The sequence below is a fragment of the Tenrec ecaudatus genome, chromosome 2, assembly GCF_050624435.1.
Source record: "Tenrec ecaudatus isolate mTenEca1 chromosome 2, mTenEca1.hap1, whole genome shotgun sequence".
In the NCBI taxonomy this organism is placed as follows: domain Eukaryota; kingdom Metazoa; phylum Chordata; class Mammalia; order Afrosoricida; family Tenrecidae; genus Tenrec; species Tenrec ecaudatus.
This window is the reverse complement of record NC_134531.1, coordinates 102647366-102665651: the sequence shown is the minus strand read 5'-3', so window position 1 is coordinate 102665651 and position 18286 is coordinate 102647366. Positions and strand designations below refer to the sequence as shown.

At 40.6% G+C, this 18286-nt stretch overlaps 1 protein-coding gene across 1 annotated transcript in view; it reads left to right on the top strand.

Annotated features, from left to right (window-relative positions):
• The window catches only part of SLCO6A1 (solute carrier organic anion transporter family member 6A1), a 117837-nt gene that overhangs the window by 32895 nt on the left and 66656 nt on the right, over positions 1-18286 (top strand). The window contains exons 2-3 of the mRNA XM_075542670.1: positions 11571-11756; positions 17086-17186. Coding sequence (XP_075398785.1) covers positions 11571-11756; positions 17086-17186 — 287 coding nt within the window. The remainder of the gene's footprint in view (positions 1-11570; positions 11757-17085; positions 17187-18286) is intronic.

Genomic DNA, 18286 nt, shown 5'->3' with positions numbered 1-18286 from the left:
TAATTTATAAATTATTATTATTTTGTCATATCTTACACTGTCCAATGTCTCCCTTCACCCACTTCTCCGCTTTCTGTCCCCAAGGGAGGAGGTTATATGTAGATCCTTGTAATCTGTTCCCCGTTCTCCCTCACCTTCCCTTCACTCTCCCGGTATTGCCACTCTCACCACTGGTTCTGAAGGCATCATCTGTCCTGGATTCTCTGTGTTTCCAGTTCCTATCTGTACCAATGTGCATCCTCTGGTCCAGCCATATTTTTAGCCTTTGTGTTTTCAATAATTTAATAAGCATGTGAAAGTTGGACATTGAGAAAGAAAGACTGAAGAAAATTCTGTGCATTTGATGTATGGTGTTCATGAAAAACATTGAAAGTACCTTGGACTTCCAAAAGAACAGACAAATCTAGACTGGCAGATGTACAGACTAGGAGGGCACGACTTCATCTGGAGGTTTGGACATGTTGTCAGGAGAGACTAGTACTTGGAGTAGGATATCACGCACGACAGAGTAGAAGAGTAGTGGAAAAGAGGAAGACCCTTGACAAGATAGATTGGCACAGTGGCTTTATCCATCAGCTCTAATCTAAGTACAATTGTGAGGATGACAAGTAGTATTGCTATGAGTCTGAACCAACTTGACGGCAACAAACAACAATAACAATGAAGAATCCTGGTCCAGCCAAATGGACACAACACTTGACTAATCCATTTGATAAAAATTCAGTCTATTATTATTATTTTTTTTATTTTAACAATTTATTGGGGCTGATACAATTCTTTTCACAGTTCATACATATACATACATCAATTGTATAAAGCACATATGTACAGTCTTTGCCCTAATCATTTTTTTCTCTTTTCTTCTTTTACATTTTATTAGGGACTCAAACAACTCTTACCACAATCCATACATATACATACATCAATTGTATAAAGTACATCCATACATTCCCTGCCCCAATCATTCTCAAGGCATTTGCTCTCCACTTAAGCCCCTTGCATCAGGTCCTCTTTTTTTTTCCCCTCCCTCCCCTTTCCCCCTTCCCTCATGTGCCCCTGGTAATTTATACCTCGTTATTTTGTCATATCTTGCCCTATCCGGAGTCTCCCTTCCCCCCTTCTCTGCTGTCCCTCTCCCAGGGAAGAGGTCACATGTGGATCCTTGTAATCAGTTCCCCCTTTCCAACCCACTCACCCTCCACTCTCCCAGCATCGTCCCTCACACCCTTGGTCCTGAAGGTATCATCCACCCTGGATTCCCTGTACCTCCAACCCTCATATGTACCAGTGTACAGCCTCTGTCCTATCCAGCCCTGCAAGGTAGAATTCGGATCATGGTAGTTGGGGGGAGGAAGCATCCAGGATCTGGGGGAAAGCTGTGTTCTTCATCGATACTACCTCACACCCTAATTAACCCATCTCCTCTCCTAAGCCCCTCTATGAGGGGATCTCCATTGGCCGACAATTGGGCCTTGGGTCTCCACTCTGCACTTCCCCCTTCATTTAATATAATATATATATATACACATACATATATACATATACACATACATACACACACTTATATCTTTTTTTTTTTTGCATGATGCCTTATATCTGGTCCCTTGGGCACCTCGTGATCGCACTGGCTGGTGTGCTTCTTCCATGTGGGCTTATTTGCTTCTGAGCGAGATGGCCGCTTGTTCACCTTCAAGCCTTTAAGACCCCAGACACTATCTCTTTGGATAGCCGGACACCATCAGCTTTCTTCACCACATTTGCTTGTGCACCCATTTGTCTTCAGCGATCCTATCATGGAGGTGTGCAGTCAATGATATGATTTTTTGTTCTTTGATGCCTGGTAACTGATCCCTTTGGGACCACTCGATCACACAGGCTGGTGTGTTCTTCCATGTGGACTTTGTTGCTTCTGAGCTAGATGGCCGCTTGTTTATCTTCAAGCCTTTAAGACCCCAGTCACTATCTCTTTTGATAGCCGGGCACCATCAACTTTCTTCACCACATTTACTTGTTCACCCACTTTGGCTCCAGCCGTTGTGTTGGGAGAGTGAGCATCATAGAGTTCCAATTTAATAAAAGAAGGTATTCATGCATAGAGGGAGTGTTTGAGTAGAGGCCCAAGGTCCTTCCGCCACCTTAATACTTGACCTATAAATATAGACACTAAGATCTATTTCCCCAACCTCCTATATATATTTGCATGTACATGTCTTTGTCTAGACCTCCATGAATGCCCTTTGACTCCTAGCTCTTTCCTCCATCTCCCTTGACCTTCCTCCTGCCCTACTACCATGCTTCATCGCCACCTGGGCTAGAGTATACCTCTTCTCTAAGCAACCTTACCCTTGATCATTTCCCACCAGGCCTGCCACTCCCCCTTCTCTACCATTTGGGGTCCCATGTTTTTCCCTTGTCCCTGGGTTTGTTAACACCACTTCCTTACCCCCCCCTACCCCCCCACCCCAAGTCCCCCCGGAACTGTCGGTCCCGTTGTTTTTCATCCAGATAGTTCATCCAGCCTGTCCTATTCAGACAGACCTGTGGAGTCACTAACATGCACGAAAACTAGACAGAGGAACACAAAGCAACAGTATACAACCAGACAACAAAACAACCAAAACAAACCACTGAAAAAGAACAGTACAAAACAGTTCACAAGAGAAAAGCTTGTAGTTAGTTCAGGGATCTTTGCTGGCCCTTAGGAGCGTTTTCCAGTCCAGTCTGTTGGGGCACCACGCCCTGGCCCCAAAGTCCACTTTCAGCATTCCCTGGGGACCTTGCCACTCCATTCCCTTGCTGTTCCGCTGCACTCCCCCAGTGATTTGCCTCGGTGTGGTGGGATCAGGTCAGGTGCAATTCCCACACTGTGTCTCCGGTGCTGTCCTCTGTATCGCCCTTAGTCACTGAGGGGCATCATGTCTCATAGTAGGGCCAGCCATGTTGTTCTCTCTGTGGACTGGCTGCTCTACTCAGGAACATCATCATCACGGCCTGGTGGGCCAGGCTGTGCTCCACTCTCTCCTCCTGCCCCTTCATCTGCTCCCGTGTGCTCTGATCAAATATGTCCATCTCCCATAGCTGCAGAGTCAATGTCGTCCTTTGGAACAAATTCTTTTCAGGGGAGGGGCAGGAATCCACTTAATTTATGGTGCTGGGGCCAGCCTCCCAGACCTCTCCACCGGTTCCCTCCTCCACGCTGGGATATTGCATTCACACCTTGCGACACTGGGTTGAAGTGTGGTCCCACTTTCCCTGTGGAGATATAAACCATACCCTCCCCTTGGTGGATTAATGCCCCATTTCTGTCATGCTGATTGTACTTACCTCAGGGGACTCATGTTGTACCTGTCCCTTTGGGTCTGGCTTACCTCGCTTAACATAATTCCTTCCAGCTCTTCCCATGAAATAACGTGTTTCATGTGCTCATCAGTGCTTTTCAGTGCTGCATAATACTCCATTGTGTGTATGTGCCAAAGTTTGCTAATCCACTCGTCTATCGATGGAAACTTAGGCTGTTTCCAAGTCTTTGCTATTGTGAATTGTGCCGCAATAAACATTGGAGCGCATATGACTGGTCGTGTTTTATTTGCTGCTTCAACCGGGTATATGCCCAGTAGAGGGATGGCTGGGTCGTAAGGTAGATCAATTTCCATTTTCTTTAGGTATCGCCAGATTGCTTTCCACAGTGTCTGTACAAATCTGCACGACCACCAGCAGTGGAGGAGGGTTCCTACTTCACCACAGCCCCTCCAACACTTGTTGCTCTCTGATTTACTGATCTGGGCTAGCCTCAGGGGTGTTAGGTGGTATCTCATGGTTGTTTTGATTTGCATTTCTCTTATGGCAAGGGACTTTGAGCACTTTCTCATATATTTATTGGCCATATTGATCTCCTCTCTAGTGAAAGTTCTTCTCATTTCTTTTGCCCACTTCCTTAGGGGGTTAACTGTTTTCCTCTTTTTGCAGGTCATGAAGGTGTTGTAGATTTTAGTAATGAGCCCTTTGTCTGACGTGTCATTACTAAAAATCTTCTCCCAGTCTGTGGGTTGCCTTGTCACCCTCTTGGCAAAGTCTTTCGAAGTGCACAGGTGTTTTATTCTTATTAGATCCCATTTGTCGATTTCCAGATCACCTGTGTGTGTCCCCTTCCCTGTTGCAGTGAGCCTATGTGCTCCCTGGGCCAGTGCTCTGAGATTAGTCCCGATTCCCTCCTTAATGGTCCTGATGGTTTGGGGTTTGACTTCTAGATCTGTGATCCACCTTGAGTGTATTCTTGTGCATGGGGTGAGGTAGACGTCTTATTTCAACTTTCTACATGTGGATATCCATTGTTTCCAGCACCACTTATTAAAGAGGGCATCTGCTTCCCACTTGACGTTTTTGGGACCCTTGTTGAAGATCAGTTGTCTATATGCTGATGATTTTACTCCTGGGCTTTCTATTCTTTTCCACTGGTCTGAGTGTCTATCATTGTGCCAGTACCATGCTGTTTTGACCACTGTAGCTGTGTAGTAGGCATTAAAATCAGGTAGGGCGAGTCCTCCAATTGTGTCCTTCTTCTTGAGGAGTTCTCTGCTAATTCTGGGTTTCTTCCCTCTCCATATGAAGTTGGTGGTCAGTTTTTCCAATTCTTTGAAGAAGGTTGATGGTAATTGGATTGGTATAGCATTGAACTTGTAGAGTGCTTTAGGAAGAACTGTCATCTTTACTATGTTCAGCCTACCTAACCATGAGCAGGGGAGCTTCATCCATTTGTGAAGGTCACTTTTGGTTTCCTGTAATAGGGTTTTATAATTATGCTTATAAAGGTCTTTAGTATTTTTTGTTAAGTATATTCCTAGGTATTTCAGTTTGTTCTTGGCTACTGTGAAGGGTACTTTCCTCTTAATCGCCTCTTCCATGGCCCTGTCCGATGTGTATAGAAACCCTACCGACTTCTGTTTATTGATCTTGTATCCTGCTACTCTTCCGTATTCCTCTATTGCTGTAAGTATTCCAACTGTGGAGTTTTGGGGATCTTCAATGTATAGGATCATGTCATCTGCAAATAACGATAGTTTCACCTCCTCCTCTCCCAACTGGATCCCTTTGATGTCCTTCCGCTGTCTTATGTTGTTAACCAGAACCTCCAAAACGCTATTGAATAGAAGAGGGGACAGGGGGCATCCTTGTCTTGTACCCTTTTTCAGTGGTATTGTTCTTGTCTTTTCTCCATTGACTATGATGTTGGCTGTTGGTCTTTCATAGATAGCTTGTTTGAGCTTGAGGAACTTACCTTCCAATCCTATCTTCATGAGTGTTTTGATTAGGAATGGATGCTGGATGTTGTCAAATGCTTTTTCTGCATCTATGGATATTATCATATGGTTTTTATCCTTTTTCTTCTCGATGTGGTGTATGATATTGATGGATTTTCAGATGTTAAACCATCCCTGCATCGCTGGGATGAATCCTACTTGGTCGTGGTGAATGATATGTTTGATGTTCCTTTGTATTCTATTGGCCAATATTTTGTTAAGGATTTTTGCATCTATGTTCATTAGAGATATTGGTCTATAATTCTCTACACCTGTGGGGTCTTTTCCCTGTTTGGGTATCAAAGTAATGCTGGCTTCGTAAAATGAGTTTGGGAGCTTGCCGTTCTTTTCTATGTTATGGAATACTTTGTGGAGGATCGGTGTCAGCTCTTCCCTGAATGTTTGGTAAAATTCTGCTGTGTAGCCATCTGGCCCTGGGGCCTTTTTCCTTGGTAGGTTTTTGATGACACTCTCTATTTCTTCCTTCGCTATGGGTTTGTTGAGGTTCTTGATCTCTGTCTCAGATAATCTAGGGATAGATTGTTTTTCTAAATATTTATCCATGTCTTCCAGGTTTCTGAATTCATTAGAATACAAACCTTCATAGTAGTTTGTGATTATCCTTTTTATCTCATTGGGGTCTGTTGTTATTGCCCCCGATTCATCCCTCATCCTGGCTATTGATGATTGTTCCTTTCTATCTTTGGTAAGCTTTGCCCGGGGAGTGTCAATTTTATTAATTCGTTCATAAAACCAGCTTCTAGTTGCGTTAATCCTTTGCATTGTTCTTTTGTCTTCCCACTGGTTTAACTCCGCCCTGATTTTTATTATTTCTTTTCTCTTGCTATTGGAGGGGTAGTTCTGTTGACTCTGTTCTAATTGTTGGAGGTTTTGTGTTAACATATCTGTCATACGCCTTTCTTCTTTTTTCATGTGTGCATTCAGTGATATCAAGCTACCTCTGATAACTGCCTTTGCAGTGTCCCATAAGTTTTGATATGTTGTATGCTCGTTCTCATTAGTTTCTAGAAATTTCCTGATATCCTCTCTGATCTGGACCTTAACCCATTCATGTCGCAGGAGATCGTTGTTTATTCTCCAATTGGTGGCCCTTGCTTTTCTGGGTGCCCTCCTATTAATCTCCAGCTTTATGGCATGGTGGTCTGAGAAAGACGTCTGGATAATATCTATGTGTTTGAATTTACTCAGGCTGGCCTTGTGCCCCAGCATGTGATCTATTCTTGAGAAAGATCCGTGTGGATTGGAGAAGAATGTGAAACCTTTTGCTTTTGGATGAAAGGCTCTATAGATGTCTATCAGGCCCTGTTGCCTAATTACATTGTTTAGCTCTCTGGCCTCTTTGCTGAGCTTCTTTCCCTGTGACCTGTCTTTCTCTGATAGTGGAGTGTTGAAGTCCCCCACTATTATTGTTGTTTCCGTGATTTCTTCTGTCATTTTTTTAATAGTTTGTTTGACGAAATTTGCCCCACCATTATTAGGTGCGTAAATATTCAGTATGCTTATTGCTTCCTGGTTTACTGAGCCTTTGAGCATTATGTAATGTCCCTCTTTGTCTCTTTTTATGTTTTGGATCTTGAGATCCATTTTGTCGGAGATTAAGATAGCCACTCCTGCCTTCTTGGAGTTACCATTTGCTTGGTAAACTTTCTGCCAGCCCTTTATTCTCAGCATATGCTTGTCTGCTTGCTTAAGGTGTGTCTCTTGCAGGCAGCAGATTGATGGGTTATGTTTTCTAATCCAATCCTCCAGCCTCTTTCTTTTAACATATGAATTGAGCCCATTTGTATTCAAAGTGATTATTACAATCTCTGGCTTCATGGTTGCCATATTCTGTTTTGTGTTTTGGGTCTTTGCCTATCTTCCTTCATATCAGTGTACTGCGTTTGAGTGGAGGGTTTCTATCCTGTCCTCTTTTCCATCTGAGACCATGTTGTCTGGTACGTGTTGCTGGCATGTTGGCTTCTAGATGGAGATGGGCTATATGGTGGTCCCTTGGTGGTTCTAGTTGGAGCTTGATCTTCTAGCCATAGTGAGTCAGCCAGTATGTTCTGCAGGGTCGGGTGACTTGCAGTATATTTTTTGAGTTCTTCCTTGTCCTGGAAAACCCTTATCTTACCCTCTATCTTAATGGATAACTTGGCAGGGTATAGGATTCTGGGGGAGGCATTTTTATCTTTCAGTTTTTGGAAGATGTTGCTCCATTCTCTCCTCCTCTTCATGGTTTCTGCTGATAAGTCTGAGCATAATCTTACCTGCGCTCCTTTGTATGTGACTGTCTTCCTTTCTCTTGATGCTCGTAGAATTTTCTCTTTTTCCTCTAAGTTGGATAATTTTACAATTATATGTCTTGGCGTGTTCTTCTTGGTGTTTAGCTTAGCCGGCGTCCTCTCTGCTTCCTGTATGAGAGTCGGATTCTCCTTTGTTAGGTTGGGGAAATTTTCTTCCAGGAATTCCTTTGCTATCTTGGCGGTCGATTTGTGTGTTATGTTGTGTTCCGGTAGACCGATTATTCGAATATTATTCCTCTTCATAGCATCTGTCATTGATCTCAGGCTGTCTTCGGTTTCTTTAATTTTCCTATCTGATTGTTTTTCTCGCTTGCTTCATTTGGTTTGAGCGTCCTCGAGTTCACTGATACGGTTCTCAGCCTCCTCAATCCTAGATATAGCTTCTGTGACCTTTTGTGTGGCCTCTGCTACCTCCTCTGTTAGTTTCTGCAGTTCCTTTTGGTGGATAGTATTCATCCCCTCTATTGTGGACTTCATCCCCTCTATTGTGTATTTCATCCCTTCTATTGTTGCATCCTTATTTTGGTTTGCTTCTCTTAGCTCCTGTATTACTGCAAGCAGAGTTCTGAAGATTTCCTTTTGTGGCTGATCTATATCTGTTTCTTCTATGAGTGACGTTAGGTCTGTTAAAGTGCCTCGTTTCTCTGATTTTTTGTTGGAAGTGATGTGGTCTGTTGATTTTTCCTTGATCCTTTCATAGGCCCCATGCTTCTGGGAGACAGGAGTAACCTTATTGTGTGGAGGCTCAGGCCACTGTGCCGTCTCCTGGGGTGGCTGGGGCGGGCTGCGGCAGGCTTAGGGCTGGCACTGGGGACCCAACAGGGCCCCAGGTGGTGAGAGCTGGCTGGAGCTCACTGACGGCTCCTCAGGGACTGAAAAGCCGAGACCCAGGCTCCACTGCAGGTGGAATGTTTGATCTGCCCGGGCTGTGAGCGGGCGCGGGGAGGCCCCTTGGATAGCTGCTCAGGCAGCTGCGGGACACTGCAGGGAACAATGGTGTTCGCTCTCCGCCCTTTTGGCGCGAAACCGCAGGGGGTAATGGCGCCGGCAAAGGAGGCTTGGCGCGAAACCGCAGGGGGCAATGGCGCCCTTCCTCCGCTCAGGCTCAGAGTCGCGGCCGCCGGGGTCCCCGCAGCACCCTGGGGAGGGCACCTACTCTTGTGCCTTGCACAGGGAGGGGCCCTTGGTGGGCAGACTCAGCAGCACGGGGCGCGGTGCTCCGCGGAAGCTCAGGGTCCGGGACAGGCGCGGGTTGGGCTATGGCTCCTGTTGGCGGAAAGTGGCAGCGCAGGGTCCCCGCCAGGAGTGGAGCTGGCGCTAGGCTGCCAGGGGCGGGCGGGGGCGGGCGGGGGTGGGAGGCCGGCGCACGGAGGGCAGGTGGAGAGGTCCGCGGCAGCGGTGCGGGTGGATGGTCCCCTGTGGGGGTCGCCAGACAACCCGCGGGTCCGCTCCCCTGAGCTTGGATGAATGGAGGGAGGGACGTGGGCCCGAGGGCAGATCGCTGCCCTGCGGGGAGAGGGGAACTGCGGAAGAGGAAAGCTTCTCTCCCAGTGGGGATCCGCGAGTGGGGAGTGGGCCGCTGGAGTAGGGGAGCGTGACCTGCTGCGTCTGTCTAGGCAGGGCAGGCAAGCAGCTCTGGGCTGGCGTCCGGTTTGGGGATGGAGCCTAAGCCGGTCGCCAGTGAGCTCACGGCAGCTTAGTGGCCAGAGATGCCCCACTAGTCCGGTCCTCTTTCACCTAGACCCCTGCTCAGGACAAATATGTGGGGTAGGACTGGGGTGCTGTCCCAGGGGGATATTTCACTCACCAGACTCTTACTATTCAGCTACCTGGTCACCAATCCCGCTTTGTTTGGAGGAGCTCTCAGAGTATGCCGGTGTCCCTGTCGGCCATCTTCCCCAGCCTCCCCTGTCTCTCTATTATTTTTTATAATCAAAATATAATATATAAAACATGGATCAGTGATAAATAAAATTATTCAAACAATTATTATTCCATAAACTACTCTAGAAGTACTTGTTAAATGATAATTTAAAATATTAAATTAGCAAGTATTTTATATAAATTGAGAAGTGTAGAGATTTTGAGTTGTACAATTATATAGTGCTTGCTACTAACTAAACTTTAGCTATTTGAATTCACCCAGAGGAGCTTTGGAAGAAATCACGGTTATCTATTTCCAGAGGATGGCAGCTCCTGAAAATGCTGTAGATCTCAGTTACATTCTCTCGCATGTGGAGTCATTATGAGCCAAACTTGATTTGAGGATATTTTTTAAAGTGGCAAGGACTACTACAGTTTTAGAGAATGAATTTCTATCTACTTAGGAGTTTGAAATAATAAGAACAATGCAAATAAGATTGTCAGTATAACTTAAGTTTTAATTTATAATTAAGGTGATCTACTCAAATGTACATGATTGCTTTCTCTTTTACATTTTAGGATTTATATATGGTCTTGCAAAACTGAACATATTCTATTTTATGAAGGAGCATCATCTGATACTGGCTGAGAAATTCATATTGTTATTTGGCTATGAAATTGCATTTTGTCTCGGAGTATTACTTATATCATATTATGGAGGGAGAGGACACAGACCAAAATGGCTTGCATTTTCCTCCTTGTTAGTAGGAGTAGGATCACTTTTTTTTTCTTTTCCATATATCAATGCTAGAAGATATAAATTTAATATAAAATTTGAAGGTAAGACTTTAAATATACTGTCATGCATCAAATCAACTTTCATTTAAATAATTGATTCAAAGAACATATAGCAATAGACTGTGTTTTATCCATCTTACTTATATAAATAAGTTTATTAAAGTATTCAGTTACTTTAGTTTTCTAATAAACTTATATGCCAGTCTTGTAATTGACATGAGCATACATGGTTTCACTTGAGTGATGGGCTTTAAGAAGGTCTTTCATATAAGAGATGGGTCTAAGGAGGAAAAGAGAATACTTTAAGATAATTGTTGTATTGAATTATCTTTCTTCCAGCCATTTCCTGCATAGTATAAACCTCATATATATTTTGTATCTTCGGTACTTCCTTCCTTATGCTTACGGCAACGTTTCTAAATGAATCATAGTAGTATCGGTTCAGCATGCACACATATACACAAATAAAACATAGGGTCACTCCTTGTCTAACTTACACCATTTCAATGCAGGCCTCCTGCGACTCAGCACTTCAAATAATAAAACGTTGGGGTTTTTTCTTCCAAATGGTCATTCCTCCCTACCTCCCTAATTTATTCCACCATCTTCCCATTACTCACACTATGTACAGGCTATTTGCACATTCATATCACTATTTCTGGCACTATTGTGTCAGGCACTTGTAGTGCATAGGCTTCCAGAAGTGTTGGAATACATTTACTTATCTTGGCATCTGCAAGAAAGTGAAAACATTTAAGATAATTTTTCCAAGTGCATGCATACGCATGTACACATACAAATGTTTATCATGTGTGCTGACAAAGCGTGCTTATGATATGTTATTTCTATCTTTTCCAACATTCTAGAAAGAATGAAAAATTAACAAATACTACTTGATACATATTAAAAATACTGACCGCTATTTGATAGCAGTTATGTAGGACTAGAAAAAAATGCAGCCTTTTTATCAAGGGATTTCTGTTTTTATTCATTTGTATTCCAAATATTTTATATCTTTCTTGTTATTCAAAAGAAACTGTAATATTTCATGCTCCTATTCTATTTGTGTTTGTAGTATATATATATTTTCCAGTCTTGCCACAAATTTTCTTTGATCATAGCAAACTTTTGAGAACTGATTATAAAATTACAAGATTTACTGTAAATGAAAAGTTAATTAAAGAAAAAGATATGTAAATATTCTTAAAGGCTAAAATGTTTGATAAAGGACATTGCATATTTTCTGCTTACTTAACTGTTTAATTCAATTTGCAAATTACAATTGTTATTATTTTTTCAAAAGATATTTGCCATCCAGTGAAAATTTTTGAATCTTGCCCGGACACCTCACTACCATTCTACACAAATTATGTGTATTTCTTCATAATTGGGTTAAGTCTGATGGGAATAGCAGTAGTGCCTCTTTATATCCTTGGAAAAACTTTTATTGATGACAACTGTGAAGCATACTCATCTGGTACCTTAATAGGCAAGTTACAAACTTTCTTCTCTCTCTAATGTGACTGATCCATTTTAAATTATTATTGAACGTTCCATTGTGGTGTGTTTATTTAGACGATTGGCCTGTAGGATGCATCTGTAATGAAGGATAACTGTAAGGCTTACTGTGAAACTCACACTGAGCATAATCTTAAAGAATTTCATGAATTTTGAACAGATATCTGTGAGACACTGAAAATATATAGAGTAAGGGGGAAAAGATACACACTTCCTTAAGAGGTAAAAACCATTCTCTGCTATATATATTCATATATATATATATTTCACAGTGTATGGGAAAATTTGATTGCCATTTAATTCTTTTGTCTTTGAACCTTTTTGAAAAAGATATACATATATATTACCATTTATATCTGCATGTGAAATGAGGACATTGAATAAAGAAGACAAAGACGAATAGCTGTGTTTGAATTCTGGAGCTGGTGAAGAATATCGAAAAATCCACGGACTGCCAAAAGAACCAACACATTGTCTTGGCCATATTTTCAAGAGAGACCAATCCCTTAAGAAGGACTATCCTTGATAGAGTGGGGAGAAATAGGAAGGGCCTTGACAAGATAGACTAACACAGTAACTGCAACACTGCACTCAAATGTAAGACCAATTGTGCGATGGCACAGAATCGGGCAACATCTCCTGCTGTACGTAGGTTCACTAAAACTGGATGGCACCTAGCAACAACAAAAACAACCACACGTGCCAGTGTCTTGTACTATGGTAACAATTCTATGCAGACATTTATGTCATGTCACGGCAGGCTCACCCACTGTGGACAAGTGTCAGTGGACATTCTAAACTAGAAGGAAGCAGCATGCCCTGAGGCAGTCCTCAATATACAACGAACTCAAGTCCCAGTGGACAGCACTTGTGTCATCGCTGCTCTTCTTCTCTTTGGGCACACCTTATTGTTAGTCACATGCGCTACATACAGCAGTGCAGGGCACAGATGATTTACTGTGCAAAACACGGCTGCAGGGCTTCACTTTTTCCAATCTAAAAAGAGGATTTCAATTGTTTAAAAATATGGGCCCCAATCACCAGTCACTTTGCTAAAATTGATAGGCAGAATTCAGAAAAGAAATGAGATTTTACCTCAAAATATAGGCAGGAAGTAAAAGGAAGACTATACAGCTTCCTACCACTCGTTTTCTGAAAAGCAGCACCATCCTCATGCTCATGGATATTTCAGATGATCAAGTGGGTTACCACTACAGCTAGCAACACGTGGCTATTATTCAAGCCTTCAGTGTTGGAATGGATTTTCGATTTGTGTATTTTTAATGTAGGCATGACCAATTTGTGTAAGTCTATATGTAATGTTTCAACCCCCAGAGACAAATAATATTTATAAATATGCTATTAATAAAAGACAATAATGGTGAAAAAATGAAGTATTGAATTGACATCAGAACAAAATCATTGGAATTGAATCCTGTCATATAATGGAGACTCCATGTTACTCTGGGAAAAAACATAGCCAGTTAAAACCTCACTGTCTTACATAAACTATCAAAAGAGCCCTGAAGGTAGGAAAACACTTAAAACACACAGGTGGGGAAGAGCTACAGCTTCCAAGTAAAGTTGACTGTAGGGTCTTGGATGGAGTAATATTTTAGGGAATTTAATTTACTGATGTGGCATGACTGAAAATGAGATTAAAAAGCTGTAAACCTTTATTTGTAATCAGAATGTGGAATTTACAAAGAAGTGGATCACTATGAATCAAGAAAATCCGAAGTTTTAAAAACTAAAGATAAAAATGAATCTCCTAGGCATTTCAAAAGTCGTTGCTATCTTGTTCACTCTGACTCCTGGTGACCCTCTAATGCAGAGTAGAACTGCACCTGTGGGTTTCTGAGACGGAGAAGCTTTATAGGAGTAGAAACCTTCATATTTCCCTCAGATTGCTGATGGGTTTGAATCGCTGACCTTATGTTTAGCAGTCAACATGGAACCACTACACCTCCAGATATGCTTGGTACCAATGAGCTGAAATATTCTAGCATTGATCACTGCTGTGATGGAATGGCAAACCACATTTATCATCAGAAAGGGCATTTCAAGATCTATACTAAAGTACTTTACTATTAGTGATATTATAATATTGCTATGTCTACAAGGTAGACTAATCACGAATGTCAAAGTAGAGAAATTGATATTTCTACCATCTTCTGCAGCCTGAAACTTATCAAAAATGGAATCAAGATGCATTCATAATTACTTGTGATTGGATGATAAAAGTTGGAAATAAATACGATCAGCTGATTGAAAATGACATTAGTGTTAGAGAAAACACCAAAGATTTCAAGATAAAATCCTGAAAAGTTAATGATTTATTCATCATAAATACTTGTGTATCAATATGAATGATAACTACCCATGAACCTTTCTAGATCAATGCAGAGGAATCATATAGACTACATGTTCATGTAGAGATGATGGAGAAGTTCATTATAATTAATCAAAACAAGTTTAAGGACTGGTTATAGAACAGGGTATCAGTTGTTCATATGCAATTTCAAGTTAAAATGGAAGAAAATTAATTAAAACAATTCCATGAGCATCAGAATACAAACTTGAGGATTCCCCACCTGAATTTAGAGACCACATCAAGAATAGCTTTAATTTAATGAACAGTAATAATGAGAAGCTCAGACGTGTTGTAAAATAACATCAAGGAAACGTGAATAAAAAACATAATTTAAAAAGGCAGGTTAAAAAGTTTTTTAAAGATGTCAGAAGAGGCTGAGAAATTTTCTCTTGAAATAGATAAGCTAAAGTGATTGAAATCATGGTAAAATAATAGAAAACAGAAACAGACAATTTCAAAGGGTTTCTAAAGAAGAATAAGGAAAGTGTTACAATGAAATGTGGAAAGACCTACACCTGGAGTAAGCAAACTGAAAAGCAACAACATGTCTCAACCAGAAAGAACTGATGGAAAAAGTCAAATCTTGAGTTTGAATATTGAAGGATTGCTTGGACAAAGTATTTAATGATACACGAAGCATCAAAAGAATTTTGGGGGAATATACATAGACATTATTAAAAAGAATAGGCAAGTGTTTAACTATTTCAGGAGGCTGTTTATCATCCCGAAGTGTTGACATTGAAGGATAAAGGCATTTGAGAAACAACGGCACTAAGATTTGATGGAAAAACATTGAGATGCTTGATTAAATGTATGTGTTGCCAATAAATTTGGAAGACAGCTACTAGGACCTTGGAGTGGAAGAGAGCCGTATTTGTGTCCATTACAAAAAAGATGATGCAATGAAATGTGCAAATTATCAGAAAACATATGACATGAAAACAAAGTTGTGCTAAAGGTAATTTAAAAAGTATTACAGCCAAACATCAACTATGAACTGTCAATAGTCAAGCTGAAATAACGAGATTCAAAAGAGGACAAGGATTAAGGAATGTCATTTTTAATGTCAGAAGATGTTTACTGTGCTTTATTGACCATGAAAAGGCATTCAACTGTTAACAAATTATGAACAACATTATGAAGAATGAAAATTTTAGATCCCCAAGAGCATTCAAGCAGAACGTATGGACAAGAGGCAGTTGTTTAAACAGAAAAGAGGGATATTGTAGATTTTAAAATCATAAAAAATGTGTATCAGGGTTGTATCATTCACTATGCCCATTCAGTCCCGCCCCAACAAAAACAACAACAAACATTTTGTTGGGAACTAATAGAGATATCATTGATATCTCATATGATATCTCATAGTTCAGTCATCACACCAAGCACTATCATACAATTGCTGCCACAAACAGCTTCAAAACATTCTCTTCCTTCTTGAACTCCTGGCTATCAGCTTCCCTTCATCTCCCTCCTCCACTACTGTAGGAATCCCCCCGCCCCCTTTCCAGGAACTCCTATTCTTGCTGCCTTCCTGTCTCTATCAGCTTGTCAACCCTGGGTTTCATATACTGAAAATCAGAAAAACATACAACCAAAATCCAAAAGGGTTAACCTGAATGACAAAATACATATGAGATAAACCCCAGTATGAGAAAACACGCCCACAATCAAACAAAAACACAGAAATTGTTAAGACTAGATTAAGCCCAATGTGTATCAGTCTTTATGATGAGCAAAAAACTTGCATCTAGACTATACGATAGAAGCATTCTAATAGTTATTTATTACTATTTTTGTTGCATTTTAGACCATCAAATGCACCATTTATACTTGAATATAAGCTGACCTGAATATCAGCTGAGGCACCTAACTTTACCACAAAACTGCATTAAAAATGTGCTTAAAAACTCAGTTTATACATGAGTATACACAGTATCTGTTCACCTACAATTCTGTTATTCATTCCTCTCAACTGGGGTTATACATTCATTATTGCTATAAGCTACCCTTTCCCGCCACACCCCTCCCTCTCCCCGTATCCTCAGGGAATCATTATTCCCATTACTATTTCTGAAGCTTTATCTATCTTGGATTTCATGCTTGAACAGTCTTAATTATGCAATTGAACATATGTAGGTCTAACAAGATTAATATCACTTATTTATTTATGTCTCATACAACTATATCCTATAATGAATAACCCTGGAAAACATCTCAGAAGAATTTGCCCTTTCTTATATTTTGATAGATACTGGTCTTGATAAATCATTAATGTTGGTTATCTATTTATCACTGAAAATTTTATCTTATCATTGAAACATTAAAATTTTTATATGCTTACTGTGAAGGTGATTTAAAATTATTTTAAAAAAAATTCTCATTTTCCACCACAATAATTATTTTAGAAGATAAAAAATGTCGTGCCCACAACTAAAATAGCTAGTCATGCTCTCATCTAGAATATTTCCAGTGGGTTGTAAGAGTTGCCTGAAGGGCACAGCAAATCTCATTTTATTCTACTTTGTCTCTACTAAATACCAATTAATATGTAAATGCATTGCAGAAAAGTTCACACTATTGCCACCTCCCACCATTGTGTGTGAAGGATACAAATATGATGTTAATGTCAAAGTATCATCATGCTTTACTGACACAGATTAAAATGAAATAAGGTATGCTGAACTTCTTGATTTAGGTATACAGAACTTATATTTTTATAAAATATCAACATGTCTATTCACATTACATTAAATACATCAATTAAATAAGGTTTGGTGAATTACAAAATTAAATTATCTTAGTTTTCTAGTATATGTTTTGGGTAATGTCCTATGAAAATATTTAGAAGTATAGATTTCAGTTATCATCATTTTATTTCAAAGTTAGCTCATATATTCGTTGATGTTCCATCTTCATTTTGAAGGCATTGCAGAAACTACCACGGTAACTGGGTTTTATATCGGCACTGCTCTAGGAGGCTTACAAGTCAGGATCTCTTTGGAAAGTGTGGTGGATAAAACGCAAGTATTTTTCTTTCCTCTTTGGGGGTTTGCTTACATTGGTGATATGGAGACATCAATCTATTTACAATATTTATTGGATAACCCATTGATATCAAGTCCATTCTGAGACCTAGGAGCTGTATGGAATAAATTAGAACTGCCCTCTGGAACTTTGAGGCCGTGGAATGGCTTCTGGCTTCTAACATGCTGTAAGCAGCCCTACGAGTAAGACCTCCAGGGATATGTACCTGCAAACCCACTGTCGTCAAGTCCATATCGGACAGAATAGAACTGCCCCATATAATTTCATAGGCTATCAATCTTTATTCGAGAGAAGAAGCTCATCGTTCTTCAGTGGAGCAGCTGATAAGTTTGATAGTTATATATGTATGGTGGATGTGATACTATAAATTATTGCTGCTTTTGTTGTTAGATACCATTATTTTTTTGACCCATAGAGATCTTATGCCCAACAGAAAGCAACATTGTCCGGTCTGTCATCAGCCTCTCAATTGTTCCTATTGCTGGAGCCAATCGTTGTTGCCACAGAGTCAGCCTGTCTCTCTGAGGTTCTTCCTCTTACTTGCTGCCCTTCCACTTTACCAAACCTGATGTCTTCTTCAGGGACTGGTTTCTCCAGACAGCAGGTTAAAAGTCTGTAAGATGAAGTCTCGCCGTCTTTGCCTTTGAGAAACACTCTGGCCATACTTCTTCAGAGACAGATCTATTACTAGAAATATATACATAACTATATAGGTGTTATAAATTTTATAGTTACATATATTTATAAATGGTAATACACCCCAACATATAGCTTTAAATCACATATGTAGTTATATCATGTATATCTCTATATATTTATAAATATATGTGTATATTTAAAACTGTGAGTATATTTAGCTATACTCAATTACTACTGCTACACTATGAGTTGATGCTGACTCATAGTGATCCTATAGGACAGGCAGAATTGCCCTGTGATTTTTCGAAGACTGTAACTCTTTAGAGGATTCGAAAGCCTCCTGCTTCTCCTGCAGAGAAGCTGTTAGTTTCCAACTGCTGACCTTGCAGGTCTCAGCCCATCTTGTAACCTTTGACCATTATGTATAGCCAAAATAGGTC